The 19,373-nt window shown below is 40.5% G+C and overlaps 1 protein-coding gene across 1 annotated transcript in view; it reads left to right on the top strand.

The window, feature by feature from the left end:
• Window positions 1-1,588: 1,588 nt before the first annotated feature.
• The window catches only part of KIF6 (kinesin family member 6), a 279,607-nt gene continuing 261,822 nt past the window's right edge, over window positions 1,589-19,373 (top strand). The window contains exons 1-3 of the mRNA XM_043543510.1: window positions 1,589-1,712; window positions 2,684-2,793; window positions 4,686-4,760. Coding sequence (XP_043399445.1) covers window positions 1,635-1,712; window positions 2,684-2,793; window positions 4,686-4,760 — 263 coding nt within the window. The 5' untranslated portion in view covers window positions 1,589-1,634. The remainder of the gene's footprint in view (window positions 1,713-2,683; window positions 2,794-4,685; window positions 4,761-19,373) is intronic.

Below are 19,373 nucleotides of genomic sequence, written 5' to 3'. Positions count from 1 at the left end.
ACCATATCCCCCCTTAGTCTCCTCTTTTCCAAGATGAAAAGTCCTAGCCTCTTTAATCTCTCCTCAGATGGGACCCGTTCCAAACCCCTAGTAATTTTAGTTGCCCTTTTCTGAACCTTTTCTAATGCCAGTATATCTTTTTTGAGATGAGGGGACCACATCTGTATGCAGTATTCAAGATGTGGACATACCATGGATTTATATAAGGGCAATAAGATATTCTCCACCTTTGTGTTGATTCTATTTGTTGCCTTATTTCGCTGTAAACTCATCTAATTTGCTGTTTTCCCAAAGAAAGCAGTAATGCTTTCTCTCTTTCTCTTGAGTGTATTTGAGATTACTTGTATGATTCTACATCCATTCTTATTACCTGACCACATTTCTAATCTCTCTCCCTTTTATGTTGTTGCTCCATTTTTACAGGTGTTAGTGGCATTTTGTACTTTCATTCAGCTGCAGCTATAATTATTGAAGCATACTGCTTCCTTCCTCTTATCAGCCTGTTAGTGAATACAGTAAACATGACCAGATCTAAAGTGGAATCCTGTGTGCCACACCGTTAGACCTGCCCTAACTCAATTTGCTGTAATTTATCATTGCTCTTTCCGATCCTTCACACACTCTTCAGTCCATGTTTCAGAGTGGCAGCCGTGTTAGTCTGTATCCGCAAAAAGAAAAGGAGGACTTGTGGCACCTTCAAGACTAACAAATTTATTTGAGCATAAGCTTTCGTGAGCTACAGCTCACTTCATTGGATGCATTCAGGGAAAATACAGTGGGGAGATTTATATACACAGAGAACATGAAACAATGGGTGTTACCATACACACTGTAACCAGAGTTATCAGGCAAGGTGAGCTATTGCGGGGGGGGGGGGGGGCTTTTGTAGTGATAATCAAGGTGGGCCATTTCCAGCAGTTGACAAGAACGTCTTCAGTCCATGCATCAGTGTTCCTGTACCTGACAATTTTTCCCTCAAAAGAAGATACAGTATTAATTGTAGGGTTACCCACACTAAGATTAAAAAAACTTGAGTCTGTTTCCCAAAATAATGAAATTGATTTAAATAGCGTGAGACTTATTTTAAATAAATACATGGTATGTCTCGTTTGTCCGATTGGTGGTTCAGCTTCTCTCTGCCATGAGGGCTAGAAACCTTTTTTTAACGCAAAGTCTCATGTAGCTACATGATCGCTGGGGCTGTAAGGCAAACGCCAAACGCCGTGGGACTCCTGCTCTCGCACACAGGACATGGCCACTGTTACGCCAGGAGCAGCGGGAACATTTACATTCAACTCTGCGGTGCCGGTGAGGCGGGACTCGGTGCCCCCTGCACGACCAAAGCGGGGGCGGGGCGGCTCACTGCCTCTGTACGGGTCGGGGAGCGCGCGGGACACCACCGCGTTCCGCAAGGGGGGCCCGGTAGGCGCCCCAGAGAATTAACGCCGCTCGCTGATTGGAGCGGGGGAAGTCGGACGAAATCACGCGCAGGCGGCAGGCAGCCTCTCCGGCATGCGCATGCGTAGCTCGCTGCGCTGGAACCGCCCCCTCTCGCCCCCCGGCGCAGAGCATGCTGGGTAGTGTTCCTTGGTTACCGTTGCTATGGCAGGGCCTAGTCTCCCCCTCCCCCCTTGATGAGCGGAGAGATGGTGAAGCAAACGATCCAGATCTATGCCCGGGTGAAGCCCCTGGCCAGGCGGCAGCAGGCGGGGGTACGTGCCCGCGGGGAAGGTAGCCGGGCTGCAGCCAACCTGGGAAGCACATGGTGGCGTGGTGCAGCCCGGGGTGGGAGGAGCAGGGGGTGGACCGGGGTGCCTGGGGCAGGGGGCAGTCCGGAGCGCCCCGCTGGGGGCGGGGGTTGATAGGAGCTGTTTGAGGGTCCCTTTCATGATTCCTCGTTTATGAGGCTGGTTGCCCGTGTAGCGAAGGGCAGGACTTGTTGCAGCGCCGGGATGATTTTAAGTGGCCCGGTGCAGAGTAGAAAGCCCTAGACATTGAGTGTTAAAGGGAGCCTTAAAACACGAAATTGTGCTCTAGTAAAGCTGGTGACCTTCGGGGGCAAGGAGCTGATTTTCTACATGCTTACAGGAAGTTTCTTTAATGAAACCATCATTGTGCATATTGGAAGTGAATGCTTGAGTTGAAATATTTCACCTTCATTGAAATGAAAAATAAAAAGTTTAAGGAAAACATTTTCATAAATGGTATGTAAAAAACAACAACGCCCCCCCCCCCCAAATAAACCCCAAGCTCCTTAAATTGTGGTCCAAAAACTACCTGATGAGTGCCTTATTAATCTCACACAATAAACACTTCTTCAGGTTTTCTTTTTTTTTTAAATAAATCTTTGGTCAGATATTTGAAAGTGGTTTTATTAAGCAAATTCTGTCAAGAGACTTGGCGTCTAATTGCATTTAGATATTTTGAAATCTTATTTTGGGGTGGGTGGGTGAAAGAGAGACAGTTGTCTACTGTGTAATGCAGAATCCTCTGGAGCTCAAATGGCAAGGGCTATATTTTTGAAGGAGGGCAAACTGGGCTTTCTCCCTTATGTCACCATGGAATTGTGATTAGTCTACATTCCTGTATATGATCTTAATGAGATCATGCAGTTAAACACATCAAGATGATAGAGCCATGGTACAAACCACTGTTCTATTGCTGAAGTCATTTTGTTTTGCAGATTTATTCAGTTGGTGAAGATGAGAAATCAGCCTCCAGTTTAGAGATTATTGTACCACGTGACTTGGCAGATGGATTTGTCAATAATAAACGAGAAAGCTACAAGTTTAAGTAAGTTTATTTTGTTCTGCTTTTTTCCTCATGCAATTTATACTAAGATCACTTTCAACATTACCAGATCTGTGTTATAGCCCAGCTTATTATTTTTCCTCCTGTTAAAGAGAGTCCATTTTCTATACTCAGTATCACCATTGCCTACAGAGAAGATAATTGTGTAAGGATCAGCCACTAGATTCAGTGTGCCAGTCCCGTGGAGAGTCAGTAAAAGTTTCTTATTAATCTTTGATCCACAAAAGACAGTTTTGGTATATTTAGTAAGATTTTTAAAAAGACTTTTTAACAAGAGGAATCTTTCAGTGCTACAGTACATTATTCTCTATCATGATTTCAGGGCAAGACATGATAAAACTAGAAAAGTTTAATAGCTGAACTTGTATGCTTCATCAAACTATTCCATGACATTGTGGTAAAAATGCCTGACTCCTATTTACAGGCCTGCACCCGAGCAGCTGGCTATAAAGTTTTAGTGTAGACAAGGCCAGAGTGAGGAAGGGACCTTATGCTCCTGCAGAAGTTAATGAGCCAGCATAGGGTGGATAGTGACTTTAGCCAAAGATTTGTTGACAAAAAGCACTTTCTAACTGGAATTTGTTGATTTCAGGCCTAATCAGAACACAGTGAAGAAAATTATAGTTTGTCAAATGAAAAGGGAAACTATCATCTTAGAAAAAACATTTATACATTTGTAAGAAGATATTACAAATGATGAGAAATAAAAACAGTTACTTGATAGCATCCTTTGTATGGAAAATTTGGATGCAACATTTTGTATGGAATTTCATATCAATTGAATTTGATGCTGAAGAAAATCTAAAATCTGCTGTAGAGTAGGACTCCACACAAACATCTGTAACTCATGCTGATGTCACTAGAAAGGCTCTATGCAACACTAGTTTAGGTTGCAGATGCCCATGTCAGCTTAATGGATGCTGACATTCTCGGTGTCTTTATTGTTCCTATGGGAGTCTGTGAAAATGAATTCCGAGAAATACTGAGCATTGTGATCCTTAAGGAAATGCTCTTTGTTTTTAATCTTTTATCATAAAGCCATACATACAAAAGGAATGCTACATGCCAAACACTTTCTCTTTTCTCCCTAAAACTCACTATTTTTTGGTGAAGACTTCCTACACTGGTCATCTCACCAACTATGGGCCTGATCCTGCAATTCTATACTCCTGTGCGCAGTGTCATTAAGATTAAACAAATTCAGTACAACTACTCATCTGAGTAAAGGTTTACAAGATAGGGACCTATGTCTCCATACCTCATGCACTGAATATTTCCCCATGTATTGCATTTGTCTGAGTAACTGTACACTGTAAACCCTTTGAGGCCCAGACCGCGTTTTTTATACGTTCTGTGAAGAAAGAACTATGTAAACTTATAGTGCCAAACAGAACAACTGCAGGTGTTGGCTTATAGTAAGTGATAGAAGCTTAGATTTTTTTTTGATGTTCATCTATTGATTACAATGTTTCCTAGTTGCTACATTTCATTGTAGTCTAAAAATTGAGAGCCTGACTGTACTGTTTATATGTGCTGCTTGGTTATAGTATAATTAATTTATCCAGTTTTCAGTGTGATGCCAGTTGCAAACACTGATCCCCTTGATAGCTGTAAAATACAGGTTTTCCCCCTTAAATTGCCTCATTTTATCAGAGGGTTTTATTGTACAGATCTTGTCAAAGCACTACTGTTTACAATCTATTTGTATACGATAGCACAACAGGACACTGGTTATTAAGGCTACAGGGAAAACATTGTACTAGGTTATGTAAGCCCAATGACGTAAACATGGACTAGTTACAAACAGAAAAACAAAAATTATAAATCAACTAGTGTTTTAAGATACTGCATGATTATTTGTTTATTATTTTCAGATTTCAGAAAATTTTTGATCAGGAGGCAAAACAAGATGCAGTTTTTGAAAGCATTGCCAAACCAGTTGCGGAATGGTAGGTTTTAATCTTGTAAATAATCAGCAGTTACATGGGGTAACTGGTAACTTTCATTATACTATTTGAAGGCAATCTGGTAATCATTTGCCATGGTGATTTAAAAATGGATTGTGCTTTTATTCTCTAAATGCTGATCCATCTGAATCTGATAGGCATGCAAGAATTCCATTGAATTTCTGCTCATAGAAAGGAGCTGATGATGGAGCCTAACTTATCATTGCTATGATTGCCTGTTTTGTTGATGTTATATGGGGAATCCATATTAGGTTAGTTCTTCCTATTCCACTGATTTATCTCCACTGGTCCTTCAGAAAAGTTAATTTCATAGCCCTCACATTATGCAACTCTAAAGAAAAGGGGTTTGCATGAGGAAATTCAATCTCCCTGTTTAGTTTTTATTAACTTTAATAAGATTTAAGACAATTATGAATGGGCCTCCAGTGTTGTCCTTACTACTTTCTGATTAATGTACATACTCATGATGGTGCTGGTGGCACTGTATCTTGACTCCTCATTATAATAACTAAAGAATGTTAATGTTGTAGAATGAAGCTCTCAGAACTGTGGAAATCCCAAAGTTCAGATTGTTGTAGGACCACTGCTTCATTTAGTGTGCAAGTTGGATACTACTCTGTGAATGATTGTGGTTTTTCTTTATATTTATTCTCGTTACTCAACTTGTGGCCCCATGGCTAAAATGCTTCCCACCATGCATCCCGTACACTGAATGAAGCAAGGGCCCTGTGTACTGTTGTTTACTGTGTACTGTTGTCTCATTTGTTTCTCAGTCTTCCTTATTCACTGCACACAATCCAAATTATTTAGTGAATGTGGAAATACCATTTCAGATTCACTACACAAGCTTATTCCATTTCATTTTCTAACCTACACACTGAATCAGGCTGTGGCCCTGCAGGAAAAAGGAGTATGCATTCAGATAATTAATGACTGTATTATAATGCATATGCACAAGTGGAAGAGTTATTCTTGTGCAGGCTACAGAAAATATTATGATTGTTTCATGCATTTTGATGTGTTTTCAAATATATTTGAAAGGACATCATCAGCATGAAACGTAGTCCATTTCAAAATATTAGTTGAAGGTAGTTTCAGGTAGTACACATGGCCATGAATCCCTCTGTTAATTTTTGTGGCTTTACAATCACAATTTCCTGTTTGTTCAAATATGTTTTTTTCCTCCCTGTTGTTGCATGAAAGATCCACATAAATAAGGGGAAATTGACTATGCAGAGGAAATATGAAAATCTCTTTCAGTTAGTGATCTTGGGCATAACTTGTAACAATTTCAGGTTCGATTTATTTTTTTCAAGAAAAAAGAGCCTTTTTTAACAGTAAAGTGCCCAACGATTAATTCCTCCGTTAAGTCCGTACCTGGGCACAAGCCCCACGTTAGCTGTAAACGTGGAACAGTTTGTTATACCATTATGTTGGTGCTAATAGGTTATTTAAAGGCTGGGAACATACTTTTGGAATTAGAATTTAGGTAGGAATGTTTGCAACCTGTAGGGTGGAGAAGATGGATTTTTGAGCCTAACCATCATAGGCATGGAAAAAAAATAGTGGGTGCTCAGCAACCACTGGCAGACCTGCGGATCAGCTCCTCCCCCACCCTCTCAGCACCTGCCGTAATCTGCTGTGTGCAGGAGGTGCTGGGGGGAGGGGGCGGAGCAGGGGCAGGAAGAGGTGGGGTGGAGAGGGGATGGGAAGAGGTAGGGCAGGGGTGGGGGTTTGGGGGAAGGGGCGGAGTGAGGTCAGGACCTCGGGCGGAGCAGGAGTCGAGCACCCCCCAGGAACTCGGGAAGTCATCGCATCTGCTGAACATCTCTGCTCAAAATGGAATTTCCTAATTTAACTATAGGAGGAGAGAGTTGTGTTTCCCAATTCTGTGCTTAAGAACTTGCTCTTTAGGGTTGTAAATTGGTAGTATTGCAATTTTGTATGCATCAGACAAAAGGATGATGCAATTGTCTCTCACTTACAATAGGTGAGACTTTACTCAGTAAATGTCTTGAACTGTATCAGGGCTCACCACATTGCTGTTCCCTGTAAAATGTAATTATGAACATTTCCCTTATTTTATAGTGATGTGGATTTGTTTGCTCATGAAACCTTTTAAACAATATCTTCAGTTTAACTATACTATGAATGCACTGATTCCTTCATTTATAACTAAAATTAAGACTTTGGTTTTAAATTTTACTGGTTTGTATTGATATCTTCAGCAAAAGACTTTGATAGGATAGATGAACCTGGGCTGTGCCTGGCAAGTAGAGAGTTAAACCCTGTCTTGAGCATGCCAGAGCTTGGATTATCAGCATTCTGAGGAAACTCAAATTACCAAAGCTAACTGGCAACAAGCATCTATTTTTTTCTAGAGAGTGGGGCTACACAGGGAGTTTGCTGGAAGATATGACGACCAGCTGGGTGTGTTCCATAGCTCACCTATGCAGTGCTTCTGAGCTGTGGGAATCTACACCCTTTTTCTTTTTTTATTTGAACCTATGCTGGTGTGAGTCGTATTCTTCATCCATCTAGGAAATCCATCTTGTTTGACCTTTGGCTAGAAGAAGCCCTGGTTTTACATTAGGAATAAAAATTGCAGATTCCTTTTACCAATGTGACCACCTGCTACTCTGACCCAGCTTTCATATGGGCTTTATCTTCAAGTGATAAAAGCCTAATTATGTATTCATTCTAATCAAATCAAGGCTATCTGACTTCCTTCTTTGATTGTTATAAAAGTGATAATGCTTGTTTTCAAATGGTTAAATATGTGCTCTTATTGTTGATAAAACTACAGAATATTTCCAGTTGGTGATAACTACATTTGCATTGTGACAAAGCCAATTATCTGAACAAATGTTTTGTAAGCACAGTTAAAACTTTCTCCTCCTCCACTCACTGCTCTTTCAAGGCAAAAATATATTTACAAATGTGTTCTTACTCACTCGATTCCTTAATTCATCCAACACCCTCCCCCCCGCCCCTCAGTTTCTGCTGCTTTTAATTACATATCAGTCTGTAATTAGCATGCCAAAATTCCTTTCCATTGTGGCAAAATAAGAGCCACCATTGTTACTCCTGGAACACCTCAGTTGTTCATAAGAAACTTGTTTTCATTATATTAAAAAATAATTAAGCTGAAAGCTATAGTCTACATATTTCTGAAGAGGGAGTCATTTTATTAAATGAACAGACTTTGGTTGTGTTCTGCCACAGAAAATAAAACACAAAAAGATCAATGAAACACATCAGCAATATTCCAAGACTGTTTGTCATGTAATCACATGGAAACATGATTGAATATTTGAAAATAAACAAAAAAATTGAGGACACTCTCAAAAGTTAAAAAAGGAATAAAAGCATAGGATATGCATGATATTAAGATCTTTTTTGTGACTTGCTAGATAGGTGATGATTGGGCTTACTTTCCTATTTGTATCTTTATGTAAATCCACTTTCTTCATTGTTAGATTATTCTTTTTTTCTCTGTCATTAAAAAATCTGGTCTTCCTGTCAAATTGCCTCTGGTCACAGACACTCCTTCAGCATCATCATGTTGTTTTACACGGTTAGTATGGTCAATTTTCAAAGCTATTGCAGCATATGTTTTGATTTATTATTATGGGTGAGTCATCTCTTGATTTTTTTTCTTTTCTTCCCCCCTTTTTTTCTTTTACTTTTCAATAATTAGGGTATTCAACAGTCTTTAAAATGTATTCTGCACTCTTTCTACGGAGGGGCCATCTTAACCTCTAATTGTAATAACTAATACCCTGATGCCTGAGACCTGAAGCATTATCATAACACTCATTGTTCTGCTGTTACCTTAAAGAATTGCAGGTCACAGAGACTTGGTCACATCCTTTATCTATCAGTTACCTGCCTCTGTTTCAGGTATCATAGTGTTGGTGTCAGGATTTAAAGATCTAGAGTGAAATCATAGCCCCACTGAAGTCAATGGTAGTTTTGCTGTTGACGCTAGTGGGACCACAATTTCTCACCTAGCTTATTAAAGACTTCTCTGATGTTCTTGTATGACTGGTGTTCCCTTGGGAACTTCACAAAAAAGATGTGTATCGTGACAATTCAGCATCCATAAACACTACTGACCCTTTACTATCCATCTTTTTCCGAATATAGCTCCTTGAGTACATATTGTCCACCTTCCTCCCCAACCTCTCTATCACCCATTAATGATATTGCTTTAAAACCTGGTGTTATTTCACTTCATGTTACACACTATACAACTCATGATGCACAAAGATCCCTGCAATTCGATTTTATGGCTGTGAGTGTGTAAAATCCTTGAGAAATGTATTTGGTTTCAATATGAGTCTGTTGAATGGCTGTTTTTAAAGCAGATATTTTATAAAAATCTACCTCTTGCCCGACTCACTAAGTAAATACTACATGATAATCTGGTCAGGAAATTGACATAATTGGCCACTTCACCCTAAATTTTCTTTATGAATCATATTAAAATATACTGAAAGTAATATATTGTGAAACATGTACACCAATCACTGAGGTCTGTTGACTCCCATATGCTGAAGAAGCTATGTTCTTAACAGAATAATCCAAAACCTTACAAGTCTGGTTTGAAATAGGTTTGTAAATTCCATTCCCCACCCCTCGCCCTGCCCCCCCCAAAAAACCAATAGTTTTGGCTTTGAAATTAACCCCATTTTTCCTATGATCAAATTTCATGTGCACGTTTGCAGCTGCCTGAGTTCCCAGCAGTTTGCTGTGTCATAAGTGGAAATGGGGCTGTCTGCCATATTGGAAGACGGCAGGGCTCTGGTGGAGTGAGAAAGCGTTGGAGAAAGGCAGGATGGAGTTCCTTTCCCTTCACTGTTGTCTCTTTTAGGATCTGTGTGCCCATCTTTATACAATACCTCTCAGTTTAGCTGAACTGAGAGGAATCGCATAAAGATGGGTGCATAGCTCAGGGGAGCTGAACAGACCCTTCTGATCACATGGGACTCATTTAACTAGTTTGTTATTTATATCTCTTTGTTCAGTGCAGAACTGAACACGGTGGTGGTGCCAAATAAAGAAATTATAAACTCTGTTTCTGAATGATTAGAAGATAAAGGAAACATGGCATGTTCCCAAATTCTGTATATTCTTATTTTTACACTTTTAAAGCCCTGCACTAGTTTTAAAATTCTCCCTTCCCATTAGAGACAGATGGAAGTCTCCTGCCTTTGAAACATCAGAGATAGCCACAGCTGGAGATGAGACAATGGGCAGGGTGAGCTGGTGCTCTGAGGTGACACTGAGCATTATCTCAGTCAGGTGCTTGGCTAGCTGGTTCTAGCTCACATGCCCAGGGTCTAACTGCTTGTTATATGTGGGGTCAGGAAGGAATTTTCCCACATGTCAGATTGGCAGTGACTTTGGGGGCAGCGGCTTGCTTTCTTCTGCAGCATGGGATGCAGGTCACTTGCCAGGATCATCTGGCTATATCTCACTTAATCAATTTCCTGCTGTTGCAGGGGCCTCAGGCATTTGTTCACCTCAGTCCCTGTTATTCTCTGCCTGAAGCACTTCTTCTGAGGAAAAAATCATTATTGTGTCTCCAAGTGTTTCTCATTTACATCATTTTACTTTTCTACATAATCTGAAATAAAATACCTTGTTTTCAGTACTTAATAACAATGACTGACTATACAGTTCCATGAATATGTAACACTTCATGTATTTAAAAACTATTTAGAAGGTATAAACAGTGAGCTAGCTGCTTCACAGCTGAGTATGAAGATGAAAATTTTAAAATATAGACAATGCATATATAGAACAGGGGAACAGGAAATCAGCAGCAAAATGTGGTTGTTGTTGTTTGTATCACCCAGAAACTGCAGGCACATTGGATATCTATTATGCTGGACAAAAACCTTTCAAGAGACATCTCCTATCCTGGGGAACTTACAATTTAAAAGGCTAAATTGAGTCTTTAGGCTCATCCTTTTATAAGGGGCAGTTCACTGTTGCACTGGCCCAGGAGTTGCTCTCGGGAGGAATTTTTACTCAGTGTCCCAGTTCCCTCCCTTCTCCCAGGCTTGCTTCCGTGGGGAAGTAACTAATTGCAGGCCTTCAGAAGGTAGTATCATTTCCACTGGTTGGCGCAAAGCAATGGGTAGAAATATAGTTCCACCTATTCCCCATAACTCTACATCTCCATCCCACCCACCTATTTTGAGACTTGCAGTTCCTGCCCTCTCCTCATGCCCACCCTAAAGCCATGATGCAAGGACCACTTATGCACCAGAGCAGGAGGGTGGGAAGATCTTCCTTCCATTCCTTATATTAGCCTGAGTCACAATCTGGACGTAAAATAAGACTAGACAAAATAAGTGGGTGTAACAAACCAAGGAGGAAGTGGCAGAAAGAAGGTGAAGTCAACAGAGGCAGGAACACGTGGTTATGTACAATAGCTATGTGCACACTTTGCAGATTTGAATCTTTATATATAAAGGAGACATTAATGTTATTAGTGATCACGGGTAGCCATTCACCTGGCCATCAGACATCATGGTTTATATACATATTACCAGTTTCACAATTATTTTAAAAGAATGTTTCTTCTTCCCTTTCTTTTATTCCTCCCTCCCTTATCACCAGTTTAGTTAATTCTTGTTTTGTTGGGGGGGGGGCACTTGGGTTTACAGGCTTCCTGAAGGGTGTTTTAAGGAAAGGCTTGGATGGGAGGATGGAGGTAGGGCAGGCCAGGTCAGGAGTGGGGTTCAGGAGCACATTGGGGTGCATGGAAGAAGGTACGGGACTGAGTGGTAGGAGGACACAAAGAGTCAGATAGTTGTGCACCATGACTGGAGCAAAGGCAACAGGAAATGACAAAATGAAATTTTATGTAGATGTTTTGCTAACTTTCTCCAAAACTCAGAAATAAGTATACCTGTTATTCACCCAGGCACAAACTGCATTCAGTCAATGAGACAGTCTGTTTTGATCTAGATAAGTTCAGATGTGTGCCAAAATCCAGTTAAGGTATTGGAAATGTCTTCCTACTTATATGAAAATTGATTAAATGTTAACAAATAGTGATGCAAGGGGATTTCCTCCCAAAGAGGGAATACTTGCAATCTTGCTGACCTCTTAAAGCAGAAGCTGCTATGTAGCTGCTATATTAACCAAACTAGAACTGACCATTGTCCCTTTCATTTGCTCTTAAGTTTTCTAAATGCTTAACCATTTATTTTTCACCAGAGGTAAAAATTAATGTTAATCTTAGAGAAATGAAGGACCCAAAGAATAGTTATTAGAAGACACGCGTGCACTGAGAAAAACATATCTAAAAATGAGAAACTTCTCTGCAATTCCAACGGTCCTTAAAACAGCGTCATATCCTCAAGGGCGCATATTAATTTTTGCAAGTATGAGACAATTGCCAAATTTTTATGTATTGTACATTTTTTGTGCATAAATGCTGTATGAATTTGTCAGCCTTTTGTTCTTCAAGTTACATAGGGGACTCTCTCTCTCCAGAAAAATTAATTGCTCATTATTCTTTGTTCATTGTCCCCATCACTCAGCTGTGGTGTAACATAACACATTTTCCATCTTCTTGGTCTTGTTTTGTGGCACTACTTGGTGCAGCTGCAGCATGTTGATTCTGGACTTGTAGGTAGTATTGGCTGGTAAAGTAGGTTGCTGGGTGATTTAACTGGCAGACAGAATTGTTTCCAACACAGTGGCCTCATAAAGGAAAGTCTTTTTTATATATTTATACTACTGGGATTCTGAAAATAAAGATAGTGTCAGCTCTCTTGTTACAAACTATTAATCAGTCCTGTCTTTTAGATTGTACGATCCTTGGGGAAGGGAGTATCATTAACATTTTTACAGTGCCTAGCGCAATGGGTCCCGGACGCCTCTAGGTCTCATTGATGTGATATGATATATTAATAATGAGTCACTGGCACAGAGCTTCATAAATGGTTCCTTGAGCTTTATGGTAATGTGGCTAAGTTAAAGAATACATAACCACACTAGCTATGTTTATAACACAATTTGTTCTCTCTGGAATTCTAGAAATTAAGGTGTAAATATCTGGCATGATTATTTATGGTTCTAAATGGTAGGCTCGAATGAATGATTGTCCATTCCTTAGCAGTTTATATTCCTGAATCAGTGTGGTGAGCAGTGGCTGAGCTCTTCTTTAGACAAACTTCCATCATAGCTTTATTATTACTAATGTGGTTGGCTTTGGCACAAAAGGGCTGTGGGATCACTTTCCTTTTGGATGCCAGTTTGACACAACCCAGTTTAAAAATTGTGCTAAATTGAGGAATCAGACAGTAATGATTAAGGCCTCTTCTTGAAATGGTTGCAACCATGGGGCATATGAAGTGCAAGGATTCATTAACATTTCATCAAACCACTATTATAGGGCACAGTATCTGTAAGATTTATTCTGACACAAATTGCAGATTTTCAAACTGTTAAAGAAATCTGCTTATTATAGGTTATGGTGTGACTGTTTGGGTGGGTGCATAGAGCATCTTTTTCAATAAAATACCATTTTTTATGCAATGTTCATGGCTGAACTTGTTGGAGTAATGCAGGAAATAATGTTGCACTTCCTTTTTCAGGAAAATTGTTGTCAATTTCTAAAGAAACTGATTTGTGTAGTAAGCTCTTGAAAAAAACAGTGCTGTTATAGGTATGTTTGGGAGTTGGACATATCTATGAAATGTGAGGTATCACCAAATTAGATTTATACCACAATTCTGGCAAAGATATAAAGAGAAGATGTCGTGTTGAGATATTTTGTTTATTTTAATTAAAAGGAACTTTTATCTCTGCTCCAGACAAGAAGGGATATTTAAGTACTGAGCTTCTCCAAAGGCAAATCCTCCTTCAAAATTGCTTTCCCAAAGTTTAAAAATAAAATAAAGTTCACAAGTCTCTTAATCATAAACATAAATACCTGAGAGTTGGATGTGCCAGGAGTGTGTTGAATTTTATTGTGAGCTGAGTATGGATTAAGGGCTTCTGAAATAGGTAGAGGGAAAGTGCAGGGACATCAGGAAAATAACCAAGGGTAGTGAGATTTGAAATGAGGAGAGAGACAAGATGTTAGCAAAAGATCAAAGATACTGAAGTCTTTCTACTTTCTTCATTAGTTTAGTATTTGCATAGGTGTTGAATGGCCACCTACATTTAGATGACCAACTAACTCGTCAAAACTCATGTTAGAATAATGAGTGACATAAACCAATAAAGTAAGGTAATTTAGAGTTAGAGCTAAAATTGTTCCTTAGTGCCAAATACTTCTCTTGGCTACACATACACATCCATGGACAGAACTTATTCCTTAATCAGTTCCTTTGTTCATAGGTATTAGCATGTGGTTTGTTGGAGTATGGTGCTTACACACAGTATACTTAGTAAAGGATAGAGTTTCTGAACTTCTGAGGGTTTTTTAATGGCACTAAATATGTGCCTGCCTGCAAGATTTACTTTTCTTTTTAATCTTTTAGAAGACTGAGCAGTATGTCTAGAACCATGGATGCAGTGTCAGAGCAAGATATGGCAAAACGTCTTTGTGCTAGTTTCATAAGTACTCTTACTGATCGTGCTTCTGGATCTAATGGGTAGGCTTCACTTAATCATTTGTAAGGTGGGCCATATCCCTTTATCACTAGTAAATGCGAGTGGTGAACAGTTGAGAATAAGAATTTCACAACTGGTTTGGATCCTTTATCTTGGGTAAAAGGATAGGCATGGCATAAAGGGGAGTTAAAAAACCTGTATCTGGCATCGGAAGGATTTCCTGGGCAGAGACACTGTGGAAGACTGCCATAAGGTTGCCTTCCGAGAACCCCATCGTAAGCTCTGGCATAGGTCAGAGGTTCTCAACCTGGGGGATGGACACCCCTGGAGGGGAGTGCAGAATGTATTCTGGGTGTGTGTGTGAGAAGCTTTAGGGGGAAAAAAACTTACTGCACACATTTTACCCACTGCAATGAATAAGTAGCAAAGCTGATTCCTCCAGACATAGACTCATAGGATTGGAAGGGACCTCGAGAGGTCATCTAGTCCAGTCCCCTGCACTCATGGCAGGACTAAGTATTATCTATACCATCCCTGACAGGTGTTTGTCTAACCTACTCTTAAAAATCTCCAATGATGGATATTCCACAACCTCCCTAGGCAATTTATTCCAGTGCTTAACCACCCTGACAGTTAGGAAGTTTTTCCTAATGTCCAACCTAAACCTTCCTTGCTGCAATTTAAGTCCATTGCTTCTTGTCCTATCCTCAGAAGTTAAGAAGAACAATCTTTCTCCCTCCTCCTTGTAACAACCTTTTCTGTACTTGAAAATGGTTATCATGTACCCTCTCTGTCTTCTCTTTTCCAGACTAAACAAACCCAATTTTTTCAATCTTTCCTCATAGGTCTTGTTTTCTAGACCTTTGATCATTTTTGTTGCTCTTCGCTGGACTTTCTGTAATTTGTCCACATCTGTCCACAGATGGCACTGTGCATTTGACTCTAGATGGCGCTGTGCATTTTGATGGATTTCTGTTAAGCATGCATAGCATTATACAAAGTCTTTGCCATTTGTACATTAACCTGTTTGCTATGATGTGGTGTGCACATTTAATTGTAAGCATTGACCACAATTGCAGTTTTGCTTTTGCTCTTGTTACAATGGATCATTGGCTTTGTTTGAATCAATGCCTTACTGTTTTTAATATTTAGTGAGAGTTGCATGTTGATTTATTTATTGGTATATATACTTGTGTGGCGGGAGGGGTGTGTGTAAACTACTACAGACACAAAGAAGGGGGCTGGGATCAAATAAGTTTGAGAATCACTGGCATAGGTGGTACGGTAGGAGTTATGAATGGTATGTTGGGGGTGGGACCACAGCATGTAATGCTTCAAAGATTTCAAGTAGTGCTGCTGCCCATAAGGCAGCTCCAGGAGGCTACTGTAAACTAGGCAATCGCTCCAACCCACTGGACTGCCTAAATTATACTGGGGGCCTCTCCAATACATGGAGTAGTCCAGGATCAGGCGGGCATAAAGATGTCTTAAAGCCACATTGGCCTCTATCCCGTTGACTGCGAGTTCTGTATTGTGCTTCTTAGAGGCACAGTACAGAAACTCACCCTGGGTCTCTTATTTCTTGAATATGTTAATTATTATCTTTGTAAGGACGTCTACTATCCTAATGCAATTAATAGTCAGGCCTTTGTTCAAGAAACTCTCTCTTAACATTTGTCACCTCCCTAATTTTTGACCTGTTTAAAACCCTTTCTTTCTGGGAGAGATTGAGAAGATAAAGGTAAACCAACTCCAGCTACACCTAAGGATCAGGGAAAGTTGGTGAATTTATCATTCTGGCTTTATGCCTGGCTATGGCAGAGATTGCTCTGATGTCTTTGATCTACTTATGTCAATAGAAAAAGATCATGTGTTCTGTCATAGACTACATAACAAAAAAGTATGCCTTTGGAGTTTGTGAACAGAAATTTCCTACACTGTGGCCTCTGCATATTTCCACTTGTAGGATGTGCCCACATCCAGTCAATCCAAAAGCGTGTGATTTAATGCATAGCAAATGCAATGTAATGTGTAACTGTATATAAAAAACAGGATGTCTGTGTAACTTTGGGTGTGTGGTATGCCCTATACCCACCCCCCACGCTTGAGTCTGATCAACTCAGCATAACTTTGCTGTATGCCAAATAAAGCAACTTGAGTGACAAAATTCAGAGTCAAAATGAGTGTTTTGGATCCCAGAGAACTGGATGAAGTGTTCTCTCAGAACTTGACAAGGTATTCTGGATAAGCCAAGTGGAAAAGGTCTTGGAGGGAATCCCAGTGCTGCCTAAAGTTGGCCAAAAGAGATTACAAGCATTACGCTAACCTTTGTCAGCAGGCAGTCTCTCAAATCACAGTTGGAGATAAAGTATAGCTGTCAATGTAATACCTTGACTCTACCTGGCCTTCAAGAAGTTTATTTACCTATATCTTGACCCATTCCGGGTCATCCAACAGATCAGCCATGTGGCCTTCAAACTCCAACTGCATAGCATGATGAAAATGCAACCAGTATTCCATGTCTCCTTGCTGAAAAAGCTCACCATCTACTTCCCTGGATGAATACAATCACCACTGCCACCTGTCAGGTCCAGGGGCATGAGGAATACCTTGTGAGACAGATCTTGGACTCCAAAATTCTGAGAGGAAAGCTCTGGTTATGGTCCAGCTGATTGTTTGTGGGAGCCAGCCAAAAACATGCAAGCATATGACCTGATTCAAGAATTCTATCAGTCACACCCTGATATACCTGGCCTGAAGACATTTGGTAGGTGTCTTTTAAGGGGGGAGGGATAATGTAATGAGTCATAACTGAGCCTGATGAGTACTCTCTGAGCCTGAGCCTGACAAGTTCTATTAAGCCTGATGAGTCAACCCTCAGCCTGAGCCAGCTGATATAGTGTACTTGGACTTTCAGAAAGCCTTTGACAAGGCCCCACGCCAAAGGCTCTTAAGCAAAGTACACAGTCATGGGATGAGAGAAGGTGCTCTCATGGATAAAAGATAGGAGACAAATGGTACAAATAAATGATCAGTTTTCACAGTGGAGAGAGGTAAATAGTGGTGTCCTCCAAGGATCTGGACTGGAACCAGTGCTGTTCAGCATTCATAAATGATCTGCAAAAAGGGGTAAAAGTGAGGTGGAAAAATTTTCAGAGAATATAAAATTAACCGAGATAGTTATGTTCAAAGCTAACTGTGAAGAGTTACAAAGGGATCTCACAAAACTGGGTAACTGAGCAAAAAAAAATAAAAGGCAGATGAAATTCAGTGTTGATAAGTGTAAAGTAATGCACATTGGAAAACATAATCCCAATTGTACATACAAAATACTGGGGTATAATTTAGCTATTACCACTCAAGAAAGAGATCTTGGAGTCATCCTGGATAGTTCTGTGAAAACATCTGTTCAATGTACAGTGGCAGTCAAAAAAGATAATGTTAGGATCCATTAGGAAAGAGATATTTTCTGTCTTATTATCTATCATAATGCCATTATATAAATCCATGGTACGTCCACATCTTGAATACTGTGTGTAGTTCTGGTTGCCGAATCTCAAAAAAGATACATTAGAAATGGAAAAGGTCCAGAGAAAGGCAACAAAAATTGTTAGGGGTATGGAACAGTTTCTATATGAGGAGAGATTAAAAAGACTGAAAATGTTCAGTTTAGAAAAGAGATGACTAAAGGGGGATATGATAGAGGTCTATAAAATCATGAATGATGTGGAAAAACCCTCGAGTAGAACCTTACCTGGGAATGACAGGGTCTCCCGGCATTTCCAATTGCTCCTGCAATTGCAGATCTTGGGGGAGGCAGGACAGATTCCTCTGCTGCTGGTGATGATAGACACTGGGGTTGCTGCCAACTTTATAGATGCTAAGGCAGCCCAAACCCTCCAGATCCTTCTCTCGGGAAAACCCACACCATACCTGGCTGACGATAGATGGATCGCTCCTATCATCAGGACTGATGACTCAAGAGACCATCTCCCTAGAGGCCTGGGAAATAATATGCTCTGATGTGATCTGCTCTCCATTCTTCATGGTAATCGGCATTCCTTGGTTGGAGCGGCATGACTTGTGTTTCTCCTGGTGGTGAAGGAACATTATCTTCTCCTCTGAATATTGCCAGAAATCTTGCTTCCAACAAATCAACTAACCTCCATTGGAGTCACACTGACAAGAATGGAGCAGCAACACCCTGAGGGAGGGGGTGAGGTGCAATGTAATAATCTGTGTGACTAGAACTTCAGACCATGGCGGTTCCAGGCTGCTGACACTTCCGCATCACCACCAGAAGTCCAGGCTGGCTTTCCGCTTGGGAACCCTGTAAAGTTAGACACTGCAGGAAGTATTGCCCAGCAAGACTGCAGTGGTGGCTCCTGATAGCCTACTGATTGGCCCATGCTGGTATATAAACAAATAATCCATCACAGGGAGCTGTCTGAGCAACAACGCAGACCGACTTCTTGCTTCCGCTTCAGTCCTTGCCTTGCTGTGAACCCCAGACTCTGGCTCCTGACCCTGGCTCAACCCCAACTCCACCACTTGCCTCCTGTCTGCACTTCACCACCTGACCCTGAATTTCTGACATCCTGATCCAGCATGACCCCAACTCTGCTACTCATCTCCTGACCGCAACTTAGTGACCAACCCTTGCACGCAGGTTGCCCACAGCCTGACCCTGACAATACTTCTCTATAGTCAAACCTACTATTATCCATCAGGGCTTTCAGTCCTTCCACAGCACTTTGTCTCCTTACCTCAGTTTTCTTGATGTTAGGAAATATCACTACTTCAAAATCTCAAAGATATATCCTTTTTCTCTCCATTTAAAGGAGACTCTAGCCAGAAACTAAACAAATCCTTTAGCCCCATGGGTCTGAACACTTGCTTCACTTACAATTTTTTTAAGAAAAACTAAGGTACTGTATAATCAGGTAATATTGCTTCCTCCCCACCCCTTAAGTTTCCAAGGGACCTGAAATTCTGCTGGTTTTAAGGATC

Source organism: Chelonia mydas, chromosome 3 (genome assembly GCF_015237465.2).
Source record: "Chelonia mydas isolate rCheMyd1 chromosome 3, rCheMyd1.pri.v2, whole genome shotgun sequence".
Classification (NCBI taxonomy): domain Eukaryota; kingdom Metazoa; phylum Chordata; order Testudines; family Cheloniidae; genus Chelonia; species Chelonia mydas.
This window is presented reverse-complemented; position numbering and strand designations above follow the sequence as displayed.